Source organism: Schistocerca americana, chromosome 1 (genome assembly GCF_021461395.2).
Source record: "Schistocerca americana isolate TAMUIC-IGC-003095 chromosome 1, iqSchAmer2.1, whole genome shotgun sequence".
In the NCBI taxonomy this organism is placed as follows: Eukaryota; Metazoa; Arthropoda; class Insecta; order Orthoptera; family Acrididae; genus Schistocerca; species Schistocerca americana.
The window spans coordinates 822,764,649-822,786,682 of NC_060119.1; the positions used below are offsets into that span (position 1 = coordinate 822,764,649).

The 22,034-nt window shown below is 37.7% G+C and overlaps 1 protein-coding gene across 6 annotated transcripts in view; it reads left to right on the forward strand.

The window, feature by feature from the left end:
• LOC124546302 overlaps positions 1 to 19,803 on the forward strand; it is a 343,143-nt gene extending 323,340 nt beyond the window's left edge. For 5 of the 6 annotated variants that reach the window (XM_047125026.1, XM_047125028.1, XM_047125027.1 and 2 more), the window contains 3 exons: positions 1,563 to 1,793; positions 15,993 to 16,107; positions 18,662 to 19,803. In XM_047125026.1, coding sequence (XP_046980982.1) covers positions 1,563 to 1,793; positions 15,993 to 16,107; positions 18,662 to 18,827 — 512 coding nt within the window. In that variant the 3' untranslated portion in view covers positions 18,828 to 19,803. The remainder of the gene's footprint in view (positions 1 to 1,562; positions 1,794 to 15,992; positions 16,108 to 18,661) is intronic. The other variant, XM_047125029.1, reaches the window with a different exon arrangement.
• The last annotated feature ends 2,231 nt before the right edge of the window (positions 19,804 to 22,034 follow it).

Genomic DNA, 22,034 nt, shown 5'->3' on the forward strand with positions numbered 1-22,034 from the left:
AAAGCGCGGCAACTCGCGGAAGCGTCACACAACACACCTGCTCCACTGCACTAATCCAGCCACACTCTCTTCTGCCCGTGCTCCACGCAACAGTGTTAACATTACCAAAGATCCTAAACACTTTGGTTCTCCACACGACCTATCGATGTATTCGTTCTACAGCATAGTTTTCCCTAGGCAAGACCCATCGTATAAATACAAATAATATTCACAAAACAAACCAATTATACATCGACATAAATGCATATATATATGCAAATAGTAAAACAATTACAATATACAAAGACACAGAAATGTTATATCTTTAGGTAACAAAATAAGGAAAAAAATTTGCAGTGCAATAGATGGAAATAGGAGGATATGCATTTCCGGCGTTACATGTGAATTTACAGTTATCATCATGCAGTTTATTGGGCTTGTTTATCTTGTTAACTGTCTTCTTTCCACTTGTCTGGACCGTTTCACTACCTTTAGTTACAGGGCTTCTATTTATGTAGCAATTTTCTTTTGTGACCTGGTTTAGTTTGGTACTCACTCGCTGTTTATGGAGTTCATTGTCCTTAGTGTGTTCGTCACAATTTGTCGACAGTACTGTGAGTCTTTTTTTGGCGAACACAATATCATTTACAAAGTAAGATACATATTTTGCACATTCTTTCCACTTCTCGAGGTTCTCTACAGCTCCAGTTTGCAATTTACTTACAGTTTTATCGGTAGGAACATGACATACCTTCTGCAGCTCGGTATTTTCATTTCTTAGTTGCGAAATTTCTCATCTTAGGACTTCCACAATTTTTTGTATACTTGAAATGCATTCATTTAATTTCGCTATTTTACTCCACAATTTTTTGTATACTTGAAATGCGTTCATTTAATTTCGCTATTTTACTGTCACACTTCCCACAATTTCCTTTTTTTATGGCAAAACTGTAACTGTTTTTCGCTTGATCACTATGATCAACCACACTAGACACCATCTTGCCAAAGGATGATGTGATATCTTATGATGTGATATCATGTATAGACTCCTTTTATCAACCTGACAAGTTCCATCATTATTAAGTGTCGTATTCATGATCTATAGAACAAGTATTAATATAATCTAATCTACTGTCAAACTACCACTACTACAATTGTTGTTGTTCTTCTGGTCATCAATCTGAAGACTGGTTTGATGCAGCTCTCCATGTTAGTCTATCCTGTGCAAGCCCAGTGTAGCTACTGCAATATACATCCATTTGACCCATCTTATTGTATTAAAGCTGTGGTCTTGCTCAATAATTTTTATGCACCACATTTAATTCCGTTAACAATCTGATGCTTCCTTGATGCCTCAGGATATGTCCTATCAATCAATGTCTTCTTTATATTAAGGTGTGCCATAAATTTCTACTTTCTCCAATTTGATTCAGAACCGCTTCATTAGTTACGTGATCTGTCACAACTATTGACACTAAAAGAATCTGAGCTCTGTGTGGATTGTAGAATAAATAAATTTATTAACTGGAATAAATTTACAGTAACATTATAATGAACACTGTTTCTAAATACCTTTTACTCAGATGGGGCTATGAGAGATGTCTGCCCACCTCTTGACATTCCTCCACATGGATATGTGGAATGTGCTCGTAGTGCTTCTGTACAGCCTGAGCAACGACATGCTCGTGTTGTGAACCATGCTGGTGCTGTATGCGAGCTGCGATGTCCACATGGCTATCGCCAACGTGGAGAATATCGACGTGTATGTGGGCGTGACAGAAAATGGCAGGGACCAAATTCTGGACACTGCATTCGTGAGTACTTGTTTACTTTCATGTTATACAAATTGCAGATCAGAATTTGTATGGGTTCAGGAAAATAACTACATTCATTAATTAATGCAGAATTATTTACTATAATTTTCTGTCAATGGATTATTCAGTTTTCAAAACAGTGTTTAATGCAAGTGCAATTCTTGCACATCTCTCATTGGTAATATGTGCACAGATGTACAACGTATGTATTGTATGATTGGATCGTTTTTTTCTGCCCAGTGCAGTACTTGAATGTGTTCACATTTTGGATATGTGATCCATGCAGACATTTATTATCTAAAAAAAAATTATCTGCCGTTTGATAAGGTACAATTTCTTGTTAAATGTTTGATTATAAACTGAGGTCGTGACAACTGTTGAAACAATGAGGTCTTACCATCATCATCATCATCATCATCATCATCATCATCATAACTAACATTCTGTCCATCAGAACTCAAGCTTGTACATGATTTAGATAAGGAACTGCAGAGGATAGCCTTATTTCCTCGCACCTCCGCCCTTGCTATTTCTAACTATAAGATTGTCTTATACATTTATGGATCCCTAGAGCTACAAGTTATCTTCTGAAATCGGGAAACATAGTATCCAGGGAATCATGTTCTGAAAATTATGAGCAAATACCATGCTGAATTTGGAATATTTGTTAGTCATCCACAGAAAGAGCCACTATAAAATGATGTGTAAATAATTAATACAAATAAAAATGATTTGTTAAAAGATAATTTAAAACACATACCTTATTCTTTTCCACAACCTAGTAATTAAAACATATCTGTAAAGTAGGAAGACAATGAAAATAAAAATATTAGTTATATTTTGTTTTGATGTGGTGTGCCAACAATTCCTCTCTTGTGCCAACATTTTCATCCCAGAGTAGGAGTTGCACCATATGTCCTCAGCTAGTTGCTGGACACATTCCATCTCTATCTTCCCCTGCAGTTTTTATGCTCTACTGCTCTCTCTAATACCATAGAAGTTACGTCCTGATGTCTTAAAAACTGTCCTGTCACCCTGCCTCTTCTTCTTGTCAGTGTTTCCCATGTATTCCTTTCCTTGCTGATTCTGCAGAGAACCTCTCCATTACTTATCTATCAGACCACCTAATTTTCAGCATTCTTCTGTAGCATGACAACTCAAATGATCTGATTTCCTTCTGTTCCAGTTTTATCACAGATCATGTTTCACTACCACAACCATACAATTCTGTGTTCCAAATGTACATTCTAAGAAATTTCTTTCTCAAATTTAGGTCATGTTCGATACCGGCAGTCTTCTCTTGGCCAGAGATGACCTTTTTGCCAGTGCTAGTCTGCTTTTTATGTCCTCTATCCATCATAGTTTATTATGCTGCAAAAATAACAAAATTCCTTAACTTTGTGTACTTCACGTTCTCCAATTCTGACATTACGTTTCTCATTGTTCCCATTTCTGCTGCTTCTCTTTACTTTCATCTTTCTTCCATTTGCTCTCAAATCATATTCTGTAGTCATTTGACTGTTCATTCCATTCAACAGATCCTGTAATTTTTCTTCACTTTCACTGAGGATAGCACTGTCATCAGCGAATCTTATCACTGATATACTTTTACCTTGACTTTTAATCCCACTCTGGAATCTTTCTTTTATTTCCAGCATTGCTTATTCAGTATATCGATTAAACAGTATGGGATGAAAGACTACATCCCCATCTTACATTCATTTTTAATTAGAGCACTTTGTTCTTGGTCTTCAAGTCTTATTAGTCCCTTTTGATCTCGTACATACTGTATTACCGATCTTTCCCTTAAGTTTACCCAGATTTTTTGCAGGATTTTGAATATCTTGCACCATTTTACATTGTATACTGCTTTTTTCAGATCAACAAAATCCTAGAATGTGTTTTGATTTTTCTTCTGTCTCAGTTCTGTTATCAACCACAATGTTAGAACTCCCTTTCCTAAAGCCAAAATGGTGATTGTTTAACAGATCCTCAATTTTCTTTTCCATTTTTCTGTATATTATTCTTGTCAGCAACTTGGATGCATAAACTGTTAAGCTAATTTTGGGATAATTCTCATACAAGTTGGCTCTTCCTGTCTTCAGAATCGTGTGGCTGATGTGTTTCTGAAAGTCTGATGGTACATTGCAAATCTTATACTTTCTATACATCATTGTGAATAGTTGTTTTGTTGCCTGTTCCACCAACCATTTTAGAAATTCTAATGGAATGTTATTTGTTACTTCTGCTTTATTTGATCTTAATTTGTCCAAAGCTCCTTTAAATCCTGATCCTAACACTGGATCCCCTATCTCTTTCCTGTTGACTTCTGTTTATTCTTCTGTCATGTCATCAGAGAAGTATATGCCCTCACAGAGGCCTTTAATGTTTTTTTACACCTATCCGCTCTCTCCTCCACATTCATCAGTGGAATTCCCATTGTACTCTTGATGTTACTGTCCTGCTTTTAATTCCACTGAAGGTCATTTTTACTTTTCTATATGCTAATTCAGTCCTTGACCTCCCAATAATCTTTCTTCTTCTTCGTTTTTCCATGCAGCCAGTTTGCCTAGCTTCCCTGCACTTCCTATTTATTTCATTCCTAAATGATTTGTGTTTCTGGATTCCTAAATTTTGCTGAACATTTTTGTACTTCCTTCTTTCATCAATCAACTGAGTATTTCTTCTGTTACCCATGGTTTCTTCACAGCTACCATCCTGGTACTTAATGTTTTTCTCTCCAACTTCTGTGATTGCTCTTTTTAGAGATGTCCATTCATCTGAACTGCCTAATGAGCTATTATTTATCTGTTAATTTCAGGGAACATCAAGCATATCTCTTCATTCCTTAGTACTTTCGTATCACACTTCTTTGCGCATTGATTCTGCCAGACTAGTCTCTTAAACTTCAGCCAACTCCCCATCATTACTAAATTGTGACTCGAGCCCATATCTTCTCCTGGAGTGCCTTACAATCCCATATCTGATTTCAGAATCCCTGCCTGACCATGATGTAATATATGTAAAATCTTCCCACATTGGCCACCCTTTTCCAAGTATACCTCCTACTCTTGTGATTCTTGAACAAAGTACTCACTATTGCTAGCTGAAATTGACTGCAGAATTCAATTAGTCTTTCTCCTATCTCATTCCTACTACCAACCCATATTCTTCTGTAACCTTTTCTTCTTCTCCTTCCCCTACAATAGCAGTTCAGCCGAACTACTCATTCACTATCCTCATCTACTTTCGCTCTCTCTTCACCTGCTGCTTGCAACATTCATATGTATACCTGAGCTATTATTGTTGGTGATGATTTGCTGTTGAATATAATAAGAACAACCCTGTCACTGAACTGTTCACAGTAACTTTCTCTCTGTCCAAGCTTCCTATCTATAATTCATCCTAAATCCTGCTGCTGTTGATATTATTCTACACCTGTCTGACTACAAATCCTTGTCTTCTTTCAGTTTCACTTCACTGACCACCACCCTCCTCCATTACATGTAGATGGAGCCTCAGCACTTTCCTTTTCAGATTTTCTAGCTTCCTTACCACATCGTTTATTCAGTCCCCCCCCCCCCCCTCCCTCCCTCATGGTCACCTTACCCTTGGCAGTCTCCTCATGGAGATCTGAACAGGGGACTAGTCTGGAATCTCTTGCCAATGAAGAGATCATGATACTTTTTCAATTTACAGGCCATGTGACCTGTGGATACACAATGGGTGGCTCTAAGGCAGTGATTTCAAGGACAAGAAAGTGCCCTGAATCTCTGTCCACACTTCTGCCCTCTTTGACAAGGCTGTTGGCAGAATTAAGATGATGTCTTATGCCACAAGTCTTTGGCTGCCATTGCTGCTGATTTTTTATTCAAAATTTAAGCAGTGGTGACGTTCAAATGCAGGATCCAGCACATTTTGATTACTAGTCAAAGGCGCTCCTGCTAGACCGCTAACAATTACAAGACATATATAGTTTTAAAGGCTCTTCCTGAGAAATAACATTGTAGCAACAATTTTACAGTTTTTCCCAGCATATTAGTTGACTGAACAGTCCATGGGCATACTCCTGGTTCATAGTGGCAAGCAGGCACAATATTTCAGTGATCAAATGTATCACCGTTGTCAGGTGTGTTGATGAACTGACCTTCAGGCACTGCATACTTCCTGTGCCTCCATGGGATGCTCTGTGCATGGTCTGTGCCCAAGGGAGCATATCGGCAATCAAAAAGATGATTGTGTTGGTGGCTGTGGCCAGCCATCAAAATACACATGAGGGACAATTTTAACTACCAAGACTGTGCTTATATTCTCAGCAAGGCTTGGGAACCAGGACAGGCCTAATTAAGACACTCAGGAAAAACAATGAGCTGGTAACCTGACAAATGAAGTGCCTACATCAATGCTGCCACAGTAGGAGCACTCCAGTGTGTCACCAACCACAGCAGCTGACATGATTACCTCTTCGGCCACTACCACATGTCCTCGGGCACAGATCACGTATCAGTCAGCTTGAGGGGGCAAGGCCGCATGCCCCCTGGAGGTCAATTCATCAGTGTACTTGATGATGGTGATATGTCTGCTCACTGAGATATTGTGCCCGCTGCACACTATGAACTGGCAGTAAACCTTTGGACTATTTGATTAGCATTGTAAGGAATGATTTTAAAGTGTACAACTATTGCTGACCTGAAATATTGGTCTAATGAAGATGCCTCATAGTGGAACAGTTGTCATGTAAATGATGTACAATTATACCCATTCTTTTTGTGAAAAAAGGAACTACAGGTGTTGTATGTGTATGGACGTACTTTTCCCTCCAGTCATCTGTTATATTAGGATTGCAGGGTAATTCCTAAAACCATGTTGCTAACAATGGCCTCTAAAATCAACATAATGTAGTGGTCCATTATTAGCCTCATATCCCATCTCAAATGACTAAAGAGATTATTATTTATTCCACTGCTTATAAAGTTGTGATACTCTCTCCTATCAGCTTTATTATGGGTTATTTTAAATTTCTGAAGTCGCCCATCAGGCTCTGAAAAAATAAAGTAGTTATTTTGGTTGCATTTCTCTCTTAATATTCTGCTGGAAAGATTAATTTAGATTGAAATATACTTATTTTGAAACCAACTTGCTGTAGAGACAGAAAATTTAACAAAAATTGTGTAACTTCACTATATTCAGCATGGAAGTGGTAATAAAACTGTAAAACAAATACACACAAAAAAAACTAAAACAAAGAAGCAGAAAAATTATACAAATATATTGTGTTTGCCAGAAAACTGGAAAATTAGTAGCCACATGTAGGAAGAAACAAAAATATTTATCTGTGCAGTCACCTAAACACCAATACTGCGGTAAGGAAAATGTCAAACAGGCTGGTGCCTGCAGTGTCCACAACAGCCCAATTTAGATCCTGATTTACAGTTGTGTTGTAAGCATAAATGTCACTAAATAGCAAGCTTCTCCTTGGGAATGTGGTTATTAATCATTTGATGACGATCAGACAAACTGGCATTATGAAGCATGAATGGAAAGACCTAGAAATATTTTTTACAGAAAGTAACAAGGTACCAAATAAGATTTTATGTTCAAAATTTGATGTTTCAATGACTTTTTATTTATGCTCAGTTGTTCTCATGTTTTTTGGTGTCTTTGAGAAATTTTGCAAAACAGACATGCAGGGATACCGCAATCACTTTTTATACGATGTTACTTATAATCCGTCTTGATTGCAAAATGTTTATTCACACAAGCGGTTTTGGTTCCTCTAGAACCATCTTCAGATCTGAAATGACAATGATACTAATTTACTATTTCACAAATGCAAGCCTATTTCATCCTAACTGATCAACATCAAATGTACCAGAACATACCTGCAATTTTGGTTACAGTAGTAACCCACCCACACTCAGCAACCTTCACATGCAGCGTCACATTAAATTGGTTGGCAGAAGGCACGTCATCTGTATTAATTATAAAACTCTTGCCGACAGGTGGCGTCTGGTACATTTGTTACATTCCATATGCATATACTGTTTTAAGTAGATTTTTATCATTTGCTTTTATCTCTAAAAATACTTAGTTAAAATCTATAGTTGTCAAGGTTAAAATCTGTACTTGTCAAAATTAAAATACGTAATATAATTATCGTTTTTTTATGATCGAAAACAAAGGGCGATTTCTATATCCATGGCGCTGGTGTAGACTTGTTTTCCTCCATGGTCTGCTTCCATGGTTCCCACTATTTCGGTGTTGTGCCGTGAGCTGTTCGGAAGTCTGATGTCAATCGCCATTGGCAAGAGGGCTGTGCAGGAGGGCCCCGTCAACGACGCTAGGTGCTGTACACATCTTCCCGCTGTTTCCCCACGCACCATATCTCATCCCTCAGCTTGGACTTCTATACCCAACAGTGATCATTTCAGTAAGTTGTCATAAATACTAAAATAGGCGTTATGGCTGAACTTGCTTTGCTTGTTGAGGATTAAATCTGGGTCTTTCTTTTTGTGGGTGTATATTTCAACTTCTAAAATGTTAAGAAACTGTCCCTTATGAGCTCTATGTAGGATTTCTAAGTTTTGTTCAATGTTCGTGACTGAGTGCTTTAAGGCACCCCAAACGCTGTTTTGTTTTGAGAGTAGGTGTGCTCCCTGAATCTAGTTTCAAAGTTCCTACCAGTCTGCGCTATGTATTGTTTACAGCAGTCATCACATTTGATCTTATATACACCTGAATCTTGAAATTTATTCCTACTATTACATATTCTGTGCTGGAGCTTCAATTTTAGGGTGTTATTTGTTCGGAACCCTTTTTTAACGTCGGATTTACAGAAGCATCTTTCAATCTTATCTGTAATTCTTCCACTGTAAGTGAGAGCCATGTATGTTTAATGAAACAAATAGAAGGAAGTCAAGTCACAGTTAAGAGGAACAAGAAAAAATATTTTAGTATTTATGATGACATCAGTGTTGCGTATAGAAGTCCAAGCCGAACGATGACAGATGGTGCATGTGGATACAGCTGGAAGATGTGTACAGCGTCTAGCATCATTGACGGGGCCCTCCTGCACAGCCCTCTTACCCATGGCGATGGATATCAGACGACCGAATGGCTCACAACACAACACCAAAATAGCGGGAACCATGGAAGCAGACCATGGAGGAAAACAAGTCTACACCAGCGCCATGGATATAGAAATCACCCTTTGTTTTCGATCGTACAAAAATGATAATTTTATTATCTATTTTAATTTTGACAAGTACAGATTTTAACCTTGACAACTATGATATTAACTAAGTATTTTTAGAGATAAAAGCAAATTAGAAAAATCTACTTAATACAGTATGTGCATATGTAATGTAACATATGCACTAGTCACCACCTGTCAGTAAGAATTTTATAATTAATATAAATGATGTGCATTCTGCCAACCAATTTAATGTGATGCAGCATGTGAAGGTTGCCGAGTGTGGACGGGTTACTCCTGCAACCAAAATTGCAGGTACGTTCTGGTAAATTTGATGTCGATCAGATAAGATGAAATAGGCTTGCATTTGTGAAACAGTAAATTAATATCACTGTCATTTCAGATCTGAAGATGGTTCTAGAGGAACCGAAACTGCTCATGTGAATAAACATTTTGCAATCAAGACGGATTATAAGTAAAATTGAATTTGAGAAACATGTTTGTTATTTGTTTCGTACAGCTGACTGACATCTTACCAATTACTTCATTATAATTGATATTTTGCTAAACACAGTAATGTTATACACTGAAGCACCAAAGAAACTGGTATAGGCATGTGTGTTTAAATACAGAGATATGTAAACAGGCAGAATACAGCACTGTGGTCAGCAATGCCTATATAAGACAACAAGTGTCTGGTATAGCTGTTAGATCAGTTACTGTTGCTACAGTGGTAGGTTATCACGATTTAAATGTGTTTGAACAGGGTGTTGTAGTTGGCACACCAAAACATCAAATCTCCGACATTGCTGCAGCTGGAAAAAAATCCTGCAAGACTGGGATCAACAGTGACTGAAAAGAATTGTTCAGTGTGACAGAAGTGCAACCCTTCCACAAATTGCTGCAGATTTCAATGCTGGGCCATCAACAAGTGTCAGTGTGTGAACCATGCAACGAAACATCATCAATATGGGCTTTCGGAGCCAAAGGCCTACTCATGTTCCCTTGATGACTGCACGACACAAAGCTTTATGCCTCTCCTGGGCCTGTCAACACTGACACTGGACTGTTGATGACCGGGAACATGTTGCCTGGTTGGATGAGTCTCATTTCAAATTATATCGAGTCGATGAACTTGTATGGGTATGGAGACAATCTCACAAATCCAAGGACCCTGCATGTCTCCGAGCGAGGTAGCGCATTGGCTAGCACACTGGACTCGCATTTGGGAGGACGACAGTTCAATCCCGCATCCAGCCATTCTGATTTAGGTTTTCTGTGATTTCCCTAAATCGCTCCCGGCAAATATCGGGATGGTTCCTTTGGAAGGGCATGGCTGACTTCCTTCCCCGTCCTTCCCTAATCCGATGAGACTGATGACCTCGTTGTCTGGTCTCCTCCCCTAAACAGCCCTGCATGTCAGCAGAGGCTGTTCAAGCTGGTGGAGGCTCTGTAATGGTGTGGGGCATGTGCAGTTGGAGTGATATGGGACCCCTGATATATCTAGATATGACTCTGACAGGTGACACGTACATAAGCATCCTGTCTGATCACCTGGATCCATTCATGTCCATTGTGCATTCTGAAGGACTTGGGAAATTCCAGCAGGATGATGCGACACCCCATATGTCTAGAACTGCAACAGAGTGTCTCCAGGAACACTCTTCTGAGTTCAAACACTTCCTCAGGCCACCAAACGCCACAGACATGAACATTATTGAGCATATCTGGAATGCCTTGCAAAGTGCTGTTCAGAAGAGATCTCCACTCCACCGTACTCTTACGGATTTATGGACAGCCCTGCAGGATTCACGGCATTAATTCCCTCCATCACTACTTCAGACATTAGCCGAATCCATGCCACATCATGCTGCCAACCTCCTGTGTGCTTGCGGGGGCTCCTACACGATATTAGGCAGGTGTACCAGTTTAATTGTTCTTCAGTGTATGTGACAATGAAAACTTTATCATTTGGATGTCAATTATTTTCTGCCACGATATTTCAGCACACAATATTCTGCCCATCTTCAGATGTGCACTGTGAAAGCTCTATTAATCTCCTGTTTCTGAGATTCCTACAGTATACCTATGGTGTACTTCTTATGTCAGTGTGCGTGCATTATTTTCGTGCAAGAGCTGCTGCTATGAGTCTGCGTGCTACCCTGAGCAGTTTCAATGGTGGAAGTTGGGTTTATCAGTATCAGACTGATCATCTCCTTTCGGTAAAATCACAGCAGGATATAATCTACGCATAACATAAAGTTTCCCAATCAAAGGATTTCAAACGATGTCTCTGTCCTGATTAATGAGGTTCTCAGACAAATGATGATGGAGTCCTAAAAGTTCAATTTATGGGGCACAAATTTTGTTGAATTGTCTGCTGAATGACTAAAGCAAATACAATGATTTGATGGGTTGTGGGAGAAGAGTATGCTGCCAGTGCTCCTACAATGTGCTCTTGATGTGTGTTGTTGGTTTCCCTGTACAAGATTTAATGCACTTGCGTGGAATCCTGTAAATGCCTGCCTTATGTGTCACCAGGAACTGCCAAGTTTTCTGCTGGAGTACTGAAGTCCACTTTAACCTGATGTTCCCAGGAAAATTATTATTGTTGCAGAAATATTCCCAACATATGGGGTATCAAAAGCTCACTCATACAGATTCACGAGCTAACAGTTCCCACCATCTGGCACATTGGCTTTCTCAAGACCTTGATTCATCAAGATCTTACCATCTCAATTGCAGGAGCCTGCAGAAAGAATTGGAACATCTGCAAAATGTGTAAATACAAAATGCATATTTATCTTGTCAGGTACAGAGGGCACTACAGACATCTAGGTGATAGTATAATGATACAAATGAGGCTTCAAGGTGATATGTCATTTATTGAGATTGTTACAACAAAATTATGTAGGGTACGGAGTAAATGTATGCACCAGTGGTGTGTTAAATAGAGAAGTTCTGCACACCTTTTCCAGTATATATCTGAAGATGTTCAGAAGACTGTTTTGAAATATCATGACAGGAAATTACTAACCCCTAACAAGTATCCAGTAACCTCATAGAACAAACTATTTGCTAGGAAATTTTTAAATATCGCAACTTACGACAAGCTTCCCCCCCCATGAACCATGGACCTTGCCACTGGTGGGGAGGCTTGCGTGCCTCAGCGATACAGATAGCCGTACCGTAGGTGCAACCACAACGGAGGGTTATCTGTTGAGAGGCCAGACAAACGTGTGGTTCCTGAAGAGGGGCAGCAGCCTTTTCAGTAGTTGCAAGGGCAACAGTCTGGATGATTGACTGATCTGGCCTTGTAACAATAACCAAAACGGCCTTGCTGTGCTGGTACTGCGAACGGCTGAAAGCAAGGGGAAACTACAGCCGTAATTTTTCCCGAGGGCATGCAGCTTTACTGTATGATTACATGATGATGGCGTCCTCTTGGGTAAAATATTCCGGAGGTAAAATAGTCCCCCATTCGGATCTCCGGGCGGGGACTACTCAAGAGGATGTCGTTATCAGGAGAAAGAAAACTGGCGTTCTACGGATCGGAGCGTGGAATGTCAGATCCCTTAATCGGGCAGGTAGGTTAGAAAATTTAAAAAGGGAAATGGATAGGTTAAAGTTAGATATAGTGGGAATTAGTGAAGTTCGGTGGCAGGAGGAACAAGACTTCTGGTCAGGTGACTACAGGGTTATAAACACAAAATCAAATAGGGATCATGCAGGAGTAGGTTTAATAATGAATAGGAAAATAGGAATGCGGGTATGCTACTACAAACAGCATAGTGAACGCATTATTGTGGCCAAGATAGATACAAAGCCCACACCTACTACAGTAGTACAAGTTTATATGCCAACTAGCTCTGCAGATGATGAAGAAATTGAAGAAATGTATGATGAAATAAAAGAAATTATTCAGATTGTGAAGGGAGACGAAAATTTAATAGTCATGGGTGACTGGAATTCGAGTGTAGGAAAAGGGAGAGAAGGAAACATAGTAGGTGAATATGGATTGGGGGACAGAAATGAAAGAGGAAGCCGCCTTGTACAATTTTGCACAGAGCACAACATAATCATAACTAACACTTGGTTTAAGAATCATGAAAGAAGGTTGTATACATGGAAGAACCCTGGAGATACTAAAAGGTATCAGATAGATTATATAATGGTAAGACAGAGATTTAGGAACCAGGTTTTAAATTGTAAGACATTTCCAGGGGCAGATGTGGACTCTGACCACAATCTATTGGTTATGACCTGTAGATTAAAACTGAAGAAACTGCAAAAAGGTGGGAATTTAAGGAGATGGGACCTGGATAAACTAAAAGAACCAGAGGTTGTACAGAGATTCAGGGAGAGCATAAGGGAGCAATTGACAGGAATGGGGGAAATAAATACAGTAGAAGATGAATGGGTAGCTTTGAGGGATGAAGTAGTGAAGGCAGCAGAGGATCAAGTAGGTAAAAAGACGAGGGCTAGTAGAAACCCTTGGGTAACAGAAGAAATACTGAATTTAATTGATGAAAGGAGAAAATATAAAAATGCAGTAAGTGAAACAGGCAAAAAGGAATACAAACGTCTCAAAAATGAGATCGACAGGAAGTGCAAAATGGCTAAGCAGGGATGGCTAGAGGAAAAATGTAAGGATGTAGAGGCCTATCTCACTAGGGGTAAGATAGATACCGCCTACAGGAAAATTAAAGAGACCTTTGGAGATAAGAGAACGACTTGTATGAATATCAAGAGCTCAGATGGAAACCCAGTTCCAAGCAAAGAAGGGAAAGCAGAAAGGTGGAAGGAGTATATAGAGGGTCTATACAAGGGTGATGTACTTGAGGACAATATTATGGAAATGGAAGAGGATGTAGATGAAGATGAAATGGGAGATACGATACTGCGTGAAGAGTTTGACAGAGCACTGAAAGACCTGAGTCGAAACAAGGCCCCCGGAGTAGACAATATTCCATTGGAACTAATGACGGCAGTGGGAGAGCCAGTCCTGACAAAACTCTACCATCTGGTGAGCAAGATGTATGAAACAGGCGAAATACCCTCAGACTTCAAGAAGAATATAATAATTCCAATCCCAAAGAAAGCAGGTGTTGACAGATGTGAAAATTACCGAACTATCAGCTTAATAAGTCACAGCTGCAAATTACTAACACGAATTCTTTACAGACGAATGGAAAAACTAGTAGAAGCCAACCTCGGGGAAGATCAGTTTGGATTCCGTAGAAACACTGGAACACGTGAGGCAATACTGACCTTACGACTTATCTTAGAAGAAAGATTAAGGAAAGGCAAAACTACGTTTCTAACATTTGTAGACTTAGAGAAAGCTTTTGACAATGTTGACTGGAATACTCTCTTTCAAATCCTAAAGGTGGCAGGGGTAAAATACATGGAGCGAAAGGCTATTTACAATTTGTACAGAAACCAGATGGCAGTTATAAGAGTCGAGGGACATGAAAGGGAAGCAGTGGTTGGGAAGGGAGTAAGACAGGATTGTAGCCTCTCCCCGATGTTGTTCAATCTGTATATTGAGCAAGCAGTAAAGGAAACAAAAGAAAAATTAGGAATAGGTATTAAAGTTCATGGAGAAGAAATAAAAACTTTGAGGTTCGCCGATGACATTGTAATTCTGTCAGAGACGGCAAAGGACTTGGAAGAGCAGTTGAATGGAATGGACAGTGTCTTGAAAGGAGGATATAAGATGAACATCAACAAAAGCAAAACAAGGATAATGGAATGTAGTCTAATTAAGTCGGGTGATGCTGAGGGAATTAGATTAGGAAATGAGGCACTTAAAGTAGTAAAGGAGTTTTGCTATTTGGGGAGCAAAATAACTGATGATGGTCGAAGTAGAGAGGATATAAAATGTAGGCTGGCAATGGCAAGGAAAGCGTTTCTGAAGAAGAGAAATTTGTTAACATCCAGTATTGATTTAAGTGTCAGGAAGTCATTTCTGAAAGTATTCGTATGGAGTGTAGCCATGTATGGAAGTGAAACATGGACGATAAATAGTTTGGACAAGAAGAGAATAGAAGCTTTCGAAATGTGGTGCTACAGAAGAATGCTGAAGATTAGATGGGTAGATCACATAACTAATGAGGAAGTACTGAATAGGATTGGGGAGAAGAGAAGTTTGTGGCACAACTTGACCAGAAGAAGGGATCGGTTGGTAGGACATGTTCTGAGGCATCAAGGGATCACCAATTTAGTATTGAAGGGCAGCGTGGAGGGTAAAAATCGTAGAGGGAGACCAAGAGATGAATACACTAACCAGATTCAGAAGGATGTAGGTTGCAGTAGGTACTGGGAGATGAAAAAGCTTGCACAGGATAGAGTAGCATGGAGAGCTGCATCAAACCAGTCTCAGGACTGAAGACCACAACAACAACAACAACAACATCACAAGCTTCCAATAGTTTCTTTCCTGAACTAATGGCTGGTACCTATTAAATCTTAGAGAAATTCCAATCTTAAAATATTTTAAGCTGATATAGTGTACCTACAGGCATAACAACAATACATTTTGTAACCTAATTTAATGATCTAAAATTCACTGGGGAAAATATTATGAAAAGGATAGTTGCTACTACCATATAGTGGAGATGCCAAGTCGAAGACAGGCACAACAAAAACACTGTCAAACAAAAATTTTGGCGAGACAGACATCCATCAGAATAGACAACACAATGTTGTCTATTCTGACGAACATCTGTTTGGTCAAAAGCTTAGTTTGACCACCTTTTTATTGTGCCTACCTGTGACTCAGCATCTCCGCTGTTGGTGAGTAACAACTATCCTCCTCATAGTACTGTCATTATTCCATCCTGGATTTTCGACTGTTTGCTTCACTGAGGGAAAAAATTTATGCTTCAGAAAAATACATATTTTCTTGTGTGTAATGTGTATATTTGGATGCATTTTGTTAGTGTAAAACTTTTGAAAGCAGTGACAATCTTTTAACATTTCACATACAATTCTTTGTATTCCAGCATGGCCAGTGCCAGTTATACAATGTCCAAAAAATGTTACATATTACTTGGATCCTGGACGGAGTACGGCCTATATTGAATTTCCAAAACCGAGAACAAGTGTTGACTGGTCACGGTATGTTATTTTAGATTTTACATCATTTGTTTTCATGGTTATTTTCAATAAGAAACCTATGGAACAATGAACTGCAGTTTTTTATGTATTCACTGTACCAATTAATAAATTGTTGCCTTAAATGGGTCTTCTTTGCCAAATGTATTTCTAAGCCAATCTTCATAATATTTAGGCATTAATGAGAACTTAAAATCATAAAAAAAATCAGTGTGGAAAAGTAACAAACCAATGGAGCAAATCAAACAAACAACATGGCAAGCAACTTGCAAAACATTAGAAAGTAGTTGTCGTATAAAAACAATTTTCATTCGTTTTTAGAACTACGGCAGTCTAAAATTTCCCAGAGTCTCCCTTCGTACTGACTGCCTGTAATGCAGATAAATATTGAGAACTAATGGAAGAACTTAACTGAGCAAGATTGAAAATTATCCTAAAAGTCAACTGTACTTAAAGTAAAATAATGTACAATGAGAACTTTGAAAAGAAACTAGACAAATTAAGAATGAAGCAAAGGAACCAAATGAAGAATTCTTGAGAGTTGAACTTGAATACAATTGGATATACAGCCAAGGACATAAAAAGAAGTTTAAAAAATGACCTGGATTTCTTTTGGTAAACAAAAGATTTTAAAAACCATGCTTCCAATTTATATAACATATGGCAGTGCCACAAGAACATTTAATGCAAAAAGTATTTGAATTTTGAAGGTTTTTCAATAAGCAATGGAGAAATCCATCCTGAGAATTTGTATAAGAAACAAGACATTCTCATCTAAGACTGAATGTGGAAATCTGTGGAGCTATGGTTTATGTAATTAGTATGTATTCTTTGAGTTACAAGAATATTTGAAGTTAAGATCTCACAGATTTGTTAGCATCGCAAAAGCACCACATTTTGTAAAAAAAAAAAAAAAGAAAAATAGCATTCAAACTTGGGGTGGAGCACACAGTCATTCTTTTAACAGAGCAACGAGAAAGTGGTTGGTTACCCATGCTAGCAGGTCTACAGTAAAACACATTTGCTGTTGATGAGTCACTTTTACGTTTGCTGTGCAAGAGTTGATACCACAATTTATTAAATTAATAGCATTCAGACTTGGGGTGAAGCAAACAGTCACTCTTTTAATGGAGCAGTAAGAAGGTCAGTTAGTTACCTATGCTAGCAGATTAACATAAAACACATTTGCTTTCGATGTCTCTCTTTTATGTCAGCAGTGTAAGAAGTGAACATGTTGCTGCAGAGTGCAACACATCTCATGAACTGAGTTTGCAAGGGAGCTTCTGTGAAAGGAAAGTAGGTGAGAGGTACTGGTAGAAGTCAATCTCTGAAGGCAGATCACGAGTCATACCTGGATAGTGCAGTCAGTTACAGGATTGTCAATGAAAGACAAGTTTCCAGGTTCCACCCTTGATTGCGCACACTGTTTTACACTGCCAAGAAATTTAAAAAGAACTTATGGTTTGGCTATAGTGGTTTCCAAGATCTTAAGCATCTATGATTTGTACTGACAATTACTTGACCTGCAGTAATTTTCATTATCTTAGTTTCCATGGTACGTGGTTTGGGAAGGCCTGTAAAACACACACACACACACACACACACACACACACACACCCCAGACTCTGGCTGCCAAGGCCAGACCTGGTGTTTGACTGAAAGCTTTGTTTGACAGTCTTTTTTCTGTGAATATCTATGACTCAGCATCTCCACCATATATTAAGCAGCAACTATACTTTTCATAATACTGTACTTATCCTAAACTATCACAATGTTCTCAAATATAGAAATTTATTCCATTTAAGGAGCTATTTATTAATGATTTTCTTTGTGCATATCACCTTAGGAACAAGTCTGATTCTGATTGTTATAATTACAATTCTTGTTTTGCTAATTGGCTCACCTTCTTTGTAACATAAAGAAGAGTTGTCTTGAGATAGATGAGCCACTTTCACAAACATTGTTGCACGGTGTAGACCTCTCCTCTATTGAGTTTTGGCATTCAGAAAGTTTTCCAAGTGTTTGTTCATATGATGCATTCTAAATCAGGGACAAATATCACTTCACCCATTGAAACATTGATGTTTATAATAATAGAATTGTCAAGTACAAGAAACTCATTTACAACATTTTGGCACTCTTTTCAACTTTTATATAAGTTAAGATTGTTTGCATTAACCTGTTTACGTATGTCTGTTAATTCACATAGGTTTAACAATTTTCCACTTCATTTAGACCATTAGATTCATTATATTTCACAATGTGGACAATCTTTTGATGGTATCTTGATTTTCTTATATTCACTTGCATAGTGTACAACTTCAGAATATTATTGTTATTTTTTTCCCCTCAGCAGAATAAATGTCTGTCCTAAAAGTAATTTACCTTATACTTTTACTTTTTGAGTCAGGCTTGTGTCAATAGTTTGATGACTATAAAAATGTGTTTATGGATACTAAGGTGGTTCTTCTTCTTTTCAAATTATATTTTCTAAATTGTTGGTGGTTTACAGTTCTTTCTTGTTTATTATGTAGGGTAACCAATTTTTTTTCTTCAGGAACATAGAGTCTTTCCCCCAATGGGGAAAAGATTTAGAAGCAGACCTACCAGAAGGACACTGGGAAGTGAAATTCATTGCCAGGCATCCTGTATCTCATCATGTCTCAGATTGCACTTTTTCCATAAATGTGGTCAAAAGAACATTTCAAGTACCTGTTCCTTGATTCAATAATAGTGTAACATAAATTTCAGCTAAGATATTGCCTTGCGTATGAAGTACATTTTCTCAAGATATGAGATGTGATCACTGCCAAAGGGACAGAAATATGTTATGTACAGTTATAGCTCTATTTATTTATCACATACTTTCTGTCCACAAAATGTGTAAAGATATTTATTTTTTACTTCTGAGTTTTTTAATTTATAAGAAAACTGTAAAAATGTTTACTAAATATTACTACATTTGTACATAAAATTTTTTAACTGTGCATAAATTATTGAACTCAAACAGTTATTAGACCTTTCCACTGAACTGAGCTTATAATTTCATTCCTTGTAATCAATGAGAAACATTTGCTGTTATGATATTTTTTAAAATACTGTAAAATATGCTGGATGTAGTACCAGAAAGGCTGCAGAATAAAAGTTTACCATCCTTGGTACTTGCTACACTAAGAAAATCATAATATTTGTTTGTATAAATCTCCAAGGCAGATAATGACAGATGTATTACCATTTTACAAATTGTCTGGTTAATATCGAGTGAGATTTGAGAAGAAATTATGATAACTGCGAGAATGGATATAACAGTTTTAGGTTTACTGGCACGTTCAAAATTATTGATCAACTATAAGAACTATATACATTAACAAATGGAAATATCTATGGAATCTAGTAAATATAAGGAATAAATTAAACATTCCTTTTTCCCATTTTATCCACTTCACAAATATAGTACTAGAACATTAAAATTTGGAAATGACAACAAACAATAAAATAATAATGCATAATGTGCAGTCAGTTTTAAAATAGTTTAGAGACTGCAGAGTGACACATAAGAACCAAATGAAAATACCTGTAAAAGCATGTGTAACAGTTTTAGACATACAAGGATGTTTAAAGGTATCCATTTAATATTAAAAACTTTAGATGCTATAAATTACAAATATTAATAGGACTGTTAAGAGATTAAAGTAATAAATTATGCACTCCTTTTTACACATTTATTGTTTTCTATCCATAACACCTGTATTTCTTAATTACATATGATACATAGAAATGTGCAGATGACTCAAATTTTTCACTGTCTCACATACACAGAATAGTTTCAACTAAAGAAGCCCTCAGCTTAGTTTTATACAATAGTCTACAATGCTATCATCGGAAGAGGTGTACTAAAATATTGACTCAATCTTTCAAGACTGTATAAATTTATGTTGACGGTAACAAATACATGTTTGGGTCCTTGGTCCATGGTAATCGCCGGTTTTTTCTCCTCAGAGGATTTTACCAAGCCTAATGACTTCTTTTAGTAATGTTTACACTAACAACCCGATCAAATGCAATATTTACCTTACAACATGCTCTCAAACTGCTGCAAAAATGCAATTACTGAGACAATGATGCACTTTTTTAATTGATGCACTTTTTTAATTGCTTCAGTCTCATTGGAATAGCGAATATCTGACTAATAGTGAGAGATATTCACTGCAACCAAAATATGTATTCTGTTTAGGGTTTTTAAACTCCTACCATTTTTGCTATAGTACAGCGAGGTCAGTCAATGGAAAATCTGGAAAATTGAGAAGTCTGAGGTAACTGAGTTTTATGGGATAATCAGGGAAATGTCAGAGAATACTAAGACTCTAGAGCAGGGGTGTACAGACTTGCTAGTACCATGGGCTGCAAACCCCTCATTGCCATCGCATAATGGCAACAGTAAATTTCATACTTTTCTTATACTGAAAGTGACTGATTATCATGTAATGAAGGCTTACTGGGTCACAAAAATACATAAAAGTTTTGCTTACCTTCAACACAAAAAATTCAATGCAAAAATCAGTAGGTTGATGAAGCTCAGTGATCCAAGGTATGTACTGTACAATACACAAACCAGTGACAACTAAATAGTATCATTCCTGCAGGCTCATGAGCAGTTCTTGTTGCTGTGACTGCATTGTTATGCAAGTTCATAACACAACATGCCATAACACAAATTATTATTCTGAATTGCGATCCCCTTGCTACAATTCCACATGGACTACTGCAGCTACAAAGAACTATGTTCTACAAGAGACACCTTTTACTTTCAGTGAAGGAATGAAACATGCCTAAAACAATAAACTTAAAAGGATAATTGGTAAGGGGCATACCACCATCAGATCAATGACGGACCATACGTGACTTGCAGGCCATATCCAGCAGGTGATCCATGCTCTAGAGGAAGATGAACTGCTCATTGATGGAAATAAAAATTATGAATTATTTTGTTACACAAGATTCTGAGATACAGCTTTGGAAACAACAGGTTGTGTAATCAGGTGATTAATTCTGATGAAGGCCATTAGAATTGGAGTAATGTTTGTTGCTCGATGGTGGCTACCTCCGGATTACAAACCAATACAGTGAATCTTCATTACTGTCTGTGGGTTCACAGCATGAAAGCCCATTTCCATTGTATAATTGTGTCTGGTGACAGAGTGAAACATGCAAGTGAAGATCTGTCATGTAACTATGCATTTGTCATTCATACAAGCTGTTCATTTTTTAAATTAAATATGTATGTAAATATGGATCCATATTTAAACATAAGTGTTTTTATATCAGCATTGAATGCTCAAGTAGAACTTTGCTGCATTAATTGCCGGGTCACACTTTATGTTAACAATGATCATTGTGTGAAGAATATCTAGTTTGAAATATGATGTGCCAATGTTATCAAGGTAATTGATATTGCATTCCAGCCACAACAGTTTGAAGCTTATTTCTGTGAGAATTCATCATATACTTGAAATCATTATATAGTGACATGGTGTGGCACAGGATGGTTAGTTGGTTAGTTAGTGAGTTACTTACAATTAAGGTAGTAGGAGTAATCCACATAATTACAGGCCCATATCATTAATGTCGATATGCAGCACGATTCTGGAACATATATAGTGTTTGAACATTATGAATTACCTTGAAGAAAATGGGCTAATGACACATAGTCAACATGGGTTTAGAAAACTTCATTCTTGTGAAACACAGATAGCTCTTTATTCACATGGAAGTGTTGAGTGCTATTGACAAGGCATTTCAGACTGATTCCATATTTCTAGATTTCCAGAAGGCTTTTGACACTGTACCACACAAGCAGCTTGTAGTGAAATTGTTTGCTTATGAAATATCATCTGTTATGTGACTGGATGTGTGACTTCCTGTCAGTCACA